This window comes from Pithys albifrons, chromosome 28 (genome assembly GCF_047495875.1).
Source record: "Pithys albifrons albifrons isolate INPA30051 chromosome 28, PitAlb_v1, whole genome shotgun sequence".
NCBI lineage: Eukaryota > Metazoa > Chordata > Aves > Passeriformes > Thamnophilidae > Pithys > Pithys albifrons.
The window spans coordinates 793,495-803,339 of record NC_092485.1 but is presented as its reverse complement, the minus strand read 5'-3'; the positions used below and the strand labels follow the sequence as shown (position 1 = coordinate 803,339).

The 9,845-nt window shown below is 55.7% G+C and overlaps 1 protein-coding gene across 2 annotated transcripts; it reads right to left on the bottom strand.

Moving 5' to 3' along the window:
- Nucleotides 1-1,790: 1,790 nt before the first annotated feature.
- On the bottom strand, nucleotides 1,791-9,301 carry RBM15 (RNA binding motif protein 15). Of its 2 annotated transcripts, XR_011699780.1 has the most exons (2): nucleotides 5,417-9,301; nucleotides 1,791-2,178 (listed from the first exon to the last, which is right to left on the bottom strand). XR_011699780.1 is itself a non-coding variant. In XM_071578514.1 (1 exon), exon 1 carries the CDS (start codon nucleotides 9,237-9,239, stop codon nucleotides 6,438-6,440), a length of 2,802 nt encoding a protein of 933 aa, XP_071434615.1. In that variant the 5' UTR covers nucleotides 9,240-9,301; the 3' UTR covers nucleotides 1,791-6,437. The 2 variants fall into 2 exon arrangements, 1 of the variants encoding a protein (XP_071434615.1); XM_071578514.1 differs by having other exon boundaries at nucleotides 1,791-9,301.
- Nucleotides 9,302-9,845: the final 544 nt, after the last annotated feature.

Sequence of the window (9,845 nt, the reverse complement as noted above, 5' to 3'; positions counted from 1 at the left end):
CCTCCTGTACAACACTCCAGGGGAGACTCAACAGGTTGGATCTCAACAGCACATGGAACACACCACAAAAAATACAATTTTTATCTGCTCGATTCCTTCCCCTCATCACCAGCAACAGCTCCAATTGCTCCCATTTCCAACAAACAGCTTCATTTACAACATTACACCACTAAGCAGCCCATAAACACAGATCATGTGCCAAATTCATTGGCTTGGCTTTTCCTTAGCAACACCCACAGATTGCAAACACTGTGCTGGGTTAAAGCACTGTTAATTCAAGCAACTCATGAAGTCAAAGAACAGCTCCAGCTTGCCAAGCTGAGGACCCTGAGCTGGACCTACAAGGCACCATTTGCTAATGGGACCCTCCCACTCTCCCAAACAAACACAGAAGCACATCCAAGAATTGGATCCACTGCTGCCATTCCCAGAGCAGGACATTGACGGGATAAAACACGTTAGTAAGAGTTAGTCAAGTGGAGAACCAAGATTAAAAAAGAACAATCTTCTTGTACATTACAATTCAGTCCAAATCTCTTCCACCCCCCCTTACCTGTTTCAGAGATTTACACAGCGCTTTGCCCCGGGAACAGACACCTTGCAGAGCATCCGTAGGGTGGAAGGCACTGCATCCTAGCAAAGCTCCTGCACTAGGACAGCACTAGGTTCGTTATCCACGGAGGTTTTAAGCATGTCAAGGCAATCAGGGCAAAGTGCAACTCGAGGCGTCCTCACGGCGCGTCACGATTATTTAACACAACACCACGAGAGGGTCTGGAGCCAACGATGCGACGGCGGCGGCGGCGGCGGCTTCGTCGTTCCCGACGGTCCTGCGGGGGTCACGCTCCTGCTCGGGAACAGCTTGCACGGCCCAGGAGCCCCCGGAACTTTCGGGAATTGTCAGGATGCCTCCGGTTTGATGCCGACCCCCGGGAGGCGGCCGCAAGGGGACCCTGGGGTGCCAGCAGGGTGCATGCACATCCGAGGCGCGCTGGCTTCACCACGGGGGCAAAATAAGGCACTGAGACACCGACTCAAGGGGTTAAATTACCGCCTCCAGCTCTCAGGAACTCTTCATCCATTCAGCACTAAACCCACAACTGCTGAAAAGCCCCTGGAGATGGAGGAGCGCCCGGTTTTATTAACAGCACTTAAACACTCTTAAGGACTCACTTCTCTTTTTCTTTTGGCAATTTTGGTGCAAAGGTGTTTGTTTTGTTTTGTTTTGTTTTTTTTTTAAAAAACGTGCAAAGATTCAAAGCAATCTCGGAACTCTTTTTTTTTTTTTTTTTTCTTCTAAAATTAACGAAAAAAACCAAAAACCAACAACCAAGAATGGAAAACTAAAGGCAAAAAAACGCGTCAGGTGAACGAAACAAATCAAGCAACTTAAACAATTCCGCAACTCCGGCTCTTCCAACCAGCGAAAGGCCCAAGACTTGGCCAAGGTGGTGCTTCCCCTGCTCCACGTGTGCCACCAGCAGGACCGTTCCCTGTCCCGGAGAGGAGTGGGTGAGGCAGCGAGTGACCCCCATTTTCCACCACAAACCAAGGGGGGGGTCACAGCAAGGCAGTGAACCAGAAATTCCTCCGCTTTGGCACAACAGGTCGGTCAACACGAAAAGCTGCGGGTTCCTCTGCCCTGGTCTTGCTCCAGCCCCACAGCCACGAGCTCAGTGTGGGGCAGCAGCAGCAGCAAGTGGGGACCCTCCGCTGCCGCCACCGGGGCCGAACGTTTGTCGTCAATTCAACTCCCAGGCAGAAAAAACATTTTCTTTTTTTTTCCTCAAAAGAAACAATTTATTTAGAATGAAACAAAATCAGCTCGACTGTGAGCGCATGGTTTGAGTGACAGCTACTTTCAAGCTGTGTGAGCCATAAAAAGGGTATTCCTTTACTTTTTTTTTTTTCCAGCAATCTTGTGTACACAGCACAAAGCAAAGAGGTCATTTTTTTTTTTTTCCACTTAAAACACGGGCATTGGCATCACAATAGCAGATACACAACTTTTTTTTTTTTTTTTTAAAGCTGCCATTTTTAGTAAAATGCACAAATACTAAACAGATAAGCTTTCTTCCATCAGGTGGCCCATGGAAATTCCACATAAGCCACAGCTTCTCTTCCCAAAGGTCCATTTAGAGCTTGGTATCCCATGTCTTCTGCAGTCCACCAGATTTGCTTGCAGGAGGAAAGAAAATGTTATTTCAATACAAATCTTTACACCAGATTTGGGGGTTTTTTTCCCCCCCTTTCCCCCACATTATTACAGATGAACATAAAGAGCTACGAGGCCTTTCTGAACATTTGGGTTTCAAAGAGCACCAATTCCACCCACGGGCACAAAACCTGGGAATGAAGTTGCCTTTTAGGGAGAGAGATGCAAAATAAGTAGTGCAGGGCTTTGTTTTGTACCAAGACCAAACTGGGCTTACAGTCCTGAGCATGACCCAACTTGCAGGAAGAGTTGATGGGACACACTGAAATCTTTACCCACGAGAAAAACCAACCCAATGATGGTTAATTGGGTTGATTTTCCTCTCAGGGTTATTTCCTGAAGGCAACTTATCACCAAAGCCATGAAATGTAGTGTTGTTACACAGCTTTTCTGCTCTCCTTTGGCTGTGCCAATAGTAAAGGAAAGGCCAAATCAAAGACACACCCAACAGAATTTCCAGTGGTTGCTGTTCAAGTCGTATTTCGGACACAACGGGAACACTCAACAAACCATTCTCTGAACCAGTTGGGGCATTTTCAGCCTGATACAAAAACCACCTCATTGTTCAGCCCATGAATCATTGGAATATCTGTCCTTCAATGCTACAAAGGGGGGGGGACAAAGGGCAAAGAACCCCAAAAGCTCTAGAGCCACATGGTATCACTTCTTCCCCTCTGGGCACACAGACTCCCCAGGAGCCCCTCGACACTGTTTCACTTAGAGCCAGGAATTACCATTTTCCAAGCTGTTTTTCCCTGAGTTCTCAGAGTTTTTTGAACCTGTCTTCACAATTTTGATTCCCTTCTCCTTCCCCATTACCACTTCAGGCCTTTCACCTCAGTTACCAACAACCAGAAGGTTCCCAAACCCATGGAAGAAATTTCAACTCGTTCTCTGCTCTCCACAAGAGCCGAGAAAGTCGACACCGAAATGTTCCATCTTGAACATCCTTGTGGTAAAAGCAAAAGAGAGAAGGCAAGATTTGTCTGCCTGGCCTTTCTCTCTGCAAAGCTGACAAGCACATGTCAGTATTTCTGATCTCCAAAACCTCTGGATTGAGGGTAACTGGTGTTCCCACCACAGCAGCTCGACAGGAGCAAACAAAGCCACCGGATGGAGGCCAAGGGAAGGTGGGTAAAGTTTCCAATTAAAAGAAGAAAAAAAACCCCAACCAACTAAAAATCTTATACAAAACTATGAGTCATTTGAGGTTCTTTCCCCCAAGCATCAAGCACGAGGGTGAAATGATTCAGGAAAAGGACATCCTTTTTCCAGGCTAATTCAACACACTAATGAAATTTCGGAACAGCAGCTGCACACGATGTGGAGGAGAACTGAGGAGCTCCCAACAGAGCAATGGAATGCCAGACACAAGGAGAGAGCCACCAGCTGCTACATCTGCTTTGCTCTGCACACAGTGGGATCACCCATGGGCTTCTGAACACTCAGCCCTGGCCAAGACAACTTCAGTGGGCAGTTACTCCAGTGGAGAACCCCTCAGACCAAGGAGGAAAGCACAGCCCACCCGGGCTGGCAGCACCAGAGCAAACTGAGGCTGCCAGTCAATGTTTTGCCATTAGGAACCCTCAAAGGGTGTTAAAATTCTTGCTCACAAACCAGAGCAGCCACCAGGAATAAACCAGATTTAAAGGGGATACTCCATGAAATAAGGAACCAGAAAACCTGGAGCCCAACACAGCCTTGCACGTTCCTTTTTTCACCCTCTAATTTTGCCTTGTAACCACCAGTGGCAGGAAGAACCACCACGAATTTCCAAGGAAAACTGGGAGTGCACCCAGGATGCTCTTCCCACACTGAGTTTGCCTTGGCCAGCCACAGTGACCCCAAGTTTTAGGGGGTGTTAAGCAGGTGCCTGCTGTGCCTCGGCAGAACAGACGCTGCTCTCGGCGACTTCCAGTGTCCAACACAAACCTTGGTGCTTTTTGTTCCTGGTTTGGGGCAGATTTGAATTCCCAGAGGTTTAAATTTCTTTCCTAGAAAACTCTTTGCAAATGATTCATGCCAGAAACCCCCCCACACTCTGAATCCAAGGAGCACTTGAGCAGAGCTGATCCCCTGCTGACACACAAGAGGCACCTGCTCCAACCGACACATCCTCTGCAGTAACAGCAAACAACACTCTGATCTCCCCCAACAGTGATTTGCATTTCAGGGGTCACTCCCCAACACTCTCCTTGTTAATAGGAAGCTGAACAGCTGAATTCTGCCATCTCTTACATTCACCCTGAAGGACAATCCTGGGGTTTACTCTCAAATTTAAGAGCATTAAAAGTGAGGCTTTAACCTTTAGAAAGAAAAGCAGCTGTAAAACTGAAATCTGCTGCCACACTGGAATTCTCAGTTCCCAGCCACGTTTGGGATCCTGTGCCCACTCATTCCAGGCAGGTAAAGGAATCAAAGTGGCTCAGTAACAAAAATTCCTATTTTTATGACAGAAACTCAAGTTCAGTTACACCCATAAAATACATTCAAGACATTTTCTCCTTCATCTCCTATTCACAACCAAAGCACATTTGGAATTTCATTTTTGCCATCCAAGTTGTACCACAAATCAATCCATCCCTGTATCCATCACCCAAGGAATCTATTGGAGCAGTGTTGCTTTTCCATGGCCCAAATCCCTGAAAACCTGGCTAAGTGCAGGATTACATTCTGGGTTTAAGTGCAGGACCACAAATCTGGGAGCCTGTCAAGAGATACAGTCAGATTTACACTTCAGTTTAGAAGTTGCTGCAACATCCTTTTGGTTGTTAAACAGAGCACTGGGGATTTAGATCCCCTTCAGGGATTTAAATCCCTTCTTCCCTCCCTAAATGCCTGGATTACCCAGGTGGCTGAGACAGCTGGAGAAAAGTACCCAATAACTGGGGGAAAATAAGAGAAAATGAACCATGTTCTTTGAAAAAAAACCCAGAACTGTTTCACCCTTGAATCACAGGAACAAGAGCTCAAACCTTGGCATTTCAGAGTATTTTTAACTTCTCAAAGATGCTAAACCCACTTTCCTCCAGGTGCCCAGAACACAAATCAACCTCATGTAATGCCCACTGCACTGCACCTGAAGAGTCCCCAAGCAGACAGCAGTTCCTTGCTATTAACAAAGAGGTAAAATGTTAATGAGAACTTTTATGTAATTAAATTATCCCAGAATGAAAAGCATCTCTGGAGAGAAGCACTTACTTTGCTCAGAGTTTTTGCACTGTGGAACCAGACCCCACTGTACCTGCAACTCTTGGAAAACACACACACAAAAAAAAAAAAAGAAAGAAAAAGGCAGTAAAACCAAAAACCCACAGTAGAACTCAAGTTCTCCTTAAAGCACCTCCTTGTTTCCTGCACACCAGAGTGAGCACAACATTCCTGGTTTGTAACAGAAGGCCCCAGCTCGTCACCAAACCTCCTCACTGCTACAAACCCAAAGTGCACATGTGGGATCCACTGGGAAAAGGGGAGAACACACCTGGGAAAAGGCCCAGGTTCAGTGCATGCACCTGGCAGGGGGCTGGATGAAAAAGGAATTCTTTTCCTTACAGGAATTGTGTTGTGTCACCCGAGAGCAGGTGCTGCTCACCTGGAAAACATCAACCCTGAGCCATTCCATCCAATGGGGAAACTATTCCAGCTCCTGAGGAAAGGGATCCCCAAGGCCCACATGGAATTTCAAGGGCTCAAAAGAGGAGCTGACCTCAGTCTGTCACTAAACGTGCAGCTTTCCACTCCCCCCCTGAGTGCTTTAAACCTGGTCTGTTGGGTTTGGAGCTCTGTGGGAGGACGAGCTCTTGGACTTCCTTTAAAAACACATGAAATGAAAAAAGGACACGAATCAAAATTAAGAGGAATTTCTTCTCTTCCCCCCTCCCTCCCCCCTCCCCAGTTTTTGTTTTCCTTAATTTTTTTTTCTATTTTTTTTTTTTTTTTTGTAAATCAAAGCAGGCCAAGCCTTCCTGCTGTCCCCACTGATAGGGGATTCTCAAAATATCCTATTCACACTATGTCTAAACCAACCTCTCTCTGGCTTCTTTCTACCTTTATAGAAAAACGTAGTAACAGAAAAATCGGGCCGGGAAAAGTCACCTACAAACAAAGGTCTAATTAAAATAACGACAGGGCTGGCTAAGGCTGTATCCCATTAGCACCTGGCACACGCTGGAGGGGCTGTGTGGAGGAGGAGGCAGGGTTGGGAACAGAACACGAGGGGCCCTTAGGACGCCCCCCGGACAATGATCATGACCAGATAGTCATCCTCGGATTTGGCCAACGCCTTGGCCGTGGAGTCCAGGAACTGCTGGGAGAAGTCGCAGGGTGGGAAGGCGTGCAGCACCCCGCTGTTCTCCTTGTCTTTGTTGCCCCCCACGGGGAGGCTGATCACCCCTGCAGCCTGCTTTTGCTTTAGGTAGGACACCAGATTCCTGAGGGGCCTCTGCGTGGAGGTGGTGGCGGCCTCGGTGGCTCCGGCCGCGCCGGGCACGGCCAAGAGGATGGCGTAGCCATTGGGCCCCGCCACCTTGATGCGCCGGTTCACCTCGTCCAGCTTGGGCTGGTCCAGCCGGAGCCGCTGCGTGATCTTGAGCTGGGCCACCTTCCCCCCCGTGGCTCCCTCCACCAGGAGGCTGCTGGCGACGCCGAGGTCCCCCTGCAGCAGGTGCATGTTGGACGGGAAGTTGCTGTTCTTCAGCAGGAGCATCCCCTGCCAGGCCAGGCACAGCTTGGGCGCGGCCCCGGCCTGCGCCGTCCCGGCCTGCTGCTGCTTTTGGGGAGGGGGCTTGAGGCGGGAGCCGCCGCCCCCGGCCCCCTCTGCCGCCCGCTCCTCCTTTTTGGCCAGGCTTTTCCCCTCCGGGGCGGCGGCGCCGCGGTGCTTCCGCTCGCGCTCCGCCGAGTTCTTGCGGTCGCGCTTCTCGTTCTGTCCCCGCTCCAGGCTGCCCCGGCGGGATTCCCGCACGGGGGACGGTCGCTCCAAGAGGAGCAAGCGGGACGAGCGCTCGGGGTCGCTGCTGTAGCGCTCCCGGCCCCCCAGGAGCTCGGGGCTGCGGTCCAGGGGGGAGCTGGTGGCCAGGCAGTGGCGCTTTCGGGAGGACGAGGAGCGCTCGCTGTCGGGGGAGCGGTCCAAGTGCCGGCCGCCGTCCTCCACCAGCCTCCGTTTCCTGGGCTGGTCCCGACTGCTACTGCCCAGCTCCCTGTCCCCGCGGTCCCGCTCTAAGGACCACCCGTCCCGGCGGCGCTCCAGGCTGTCCAGCGGGTCATAGGCAGCCGCCCGGTTACTCCTGTCCCGCACGGGGGGCGGCGGCGGCACCCACTCCGCCTCGGGGTAAAGGTCTCGGTCACGGTCTCTATAAAGCAACGGTGGCGTCCTGTCCCGGGCCCCCCGCAGAGGGTCGGGGGGGGCTCCCCGGTGAGCCCCAAAAGCAGCTGCCTCCGCCACGAGCTCGTAGTGAGCCGGGGGCGGCAAGGGCAGGGGCTGCAGGTAGGGCTGCTGGTACCGGTGCTCCGTGTCGGCGAAGTCCACGCGCAGCCGGCGGTCCGGGCCCCCCAGGGGGAAGCCCCTCATGTGGGTACAGGCCGCCTGCGCCGCGTCCAGGCTCTCGTACTGGATGTAGGCCCAGGAATCCCCTTTGCGGTAGTCGATGGTGCGGATGGTGCCGAAGCGGTCGAACTCCCTGGCCAGGGCGGCCAAGGGCACCCAGGGCCCCAGGCCGCCCACCCAGAGCCGGGTGGTGGGGGTGGCTTTGCCGTACCCGATCTTGATGGGGTTGCGCAGCAGCACCTTCCCCGACATGGCCAACTTGGCCCGGTGTGCCATGTCCAGGTTCTCAAACTTCAGGAACCCGTAGGTGCTGGTCTGCCCCCGGCCCGGCCTCTTGATGTCCACCTCGGTGATGACTCCGAAGCGGTCAAACGCCCTCCGCAGGTCCGACTCGCTCACGGTGATGTCCAGGTTGCCCAGGAACAAGGTGCGGTTGGCTCTCTGGTCGTCCTCGGGGCTGATCTCCTCCTCGCCGGCCGCTCCGGCGCCTCCTCCTCCTCCTCCTCCTCGGAAGCCCCCGGCAGCCGCCACGCTCGCCACCCTCTCCAGTCCGTAGGCCGGCCGCACCCTCGCCTCGTAGAACCCGCCGTAGTCCCGCTCCCGCTCCAGCTCCCGGGGCAGCGGAGGCGGCGGCGGCGGCAGCCGGCCCAGGGCGAGCTGCTGCAGCCGGTAGTCCCGGTAACCCAGCGCTCCGCCGCCACCCGCGGGGGACAGCGCTCGCTGCGCGGCCCCGGCCGGCGGGTGCCGCACGGCCGCCGCCACCGCCCCGACCGCCGCCGCCGCCGCCCCGTACGGAGCCTCCTTATCCAGCAGCGCCGGGGAGCGGCTGCTCCGCCGGCGGCCGCCGCTGACATAGACGGCCTCGATCTTCAGCGGGCGGTCGTAGAGCACGAGGCGGCCCCGGGCGTGCTTGGCGGCCCGCGCGTCCTCGGGCCGGCGGAAGTTCACGAAGGCCACGCGCTCGTCGATGCCGCCGGGCCCGGGCGGGACGCGGCTGATCTTCACGCTCACGTCGCCGAAGCGCTTGAACTCGTGGAACAGCCCGTCCTCCACCGCCTCGTCGCTCAGCGCCGAGCCCAGCTCGCTGATCTTCAGCGTCTTGTACTCGCCCGGCTCCGAGGAGGAGGACGAGGACGAGGAGGCGGCGGCCGCCCGCGACTCGCGGCTGCTCCGCGTCGCCTCCGAGGTTTTGCCGCTGTAGCCGTGCCGGCCCCCGCCTCCCGCGGCCCCGCCGCTCTCGTACTCTCGGCTGCCGGAGCGACCACCCTTGTCCGCGTGGGCCCCGCGCCGGCCGCTGCCGCTGCTGCTCTCGCCGGACGCCGCCGCTTTCCCGCCGTTGGAGCCGCCGCCGCCGCCGCCGCTGCCGCTGCCGGAGGAACCGCTGGGCTTCTTGGAGCCGCGGGAGGAGGAGGAGGAGGACGCCGAGTCCTCGCCGCCGCGGGAGCGCTTGGCTTTGGCGGGCGAGCGCTCCTTGCCCTTCATGGCGGCGGCGGCGGCCGCGCTCCCGCCGGGCCCTCCCCGACCGCCCCTCACGCACCCGCCGCCATCTTGGGGAGCCGCGCCGGCCGCGCGCGCCGCGCCCCCCGCCCCCGGCCCGCCATTGGCTGTCCGGGCCTGCTCCCGCACCCATTGGCTATCGCCGCTGGGAGGCACCGCCCACCGCGCGGCGCTGCGCGTTCCCATTGGCTCGCCGCGCTGTCAGTCACTCTGTGAGCCGGCGGGGAGAGGCGCCGCTCGCTCATTGGTCAGTTAGAAAGGGCGCGGCGTTCTGATTGGACGGCGCCGCCTGTCAATGGCGGCCGCCGGACCATGGGGGGACTGAGGCCGCTCCTCGGCGCGGGGCCGGACCCGCCTCCGCCCCCTGAATGGCGCCATTGCCTGCCCGTCCCACCGCCCGCCCGCCCATTGGCCCGCTCGGGCAGGCGCCGCTTCCCGGCGTCCCCCCGGAGCTCTCGCGAGCTGCTCTTTCCCCGCCCCCTCACCTCATTGGTCGCCGCTCACGGAGCTGCTCCGCTCTGATTGGCTGAGCCTTACGCCGCTCACAGCGAGGGGCGCTCTGCCGCTTGACTCCGCCCCGGGGCTACCCTT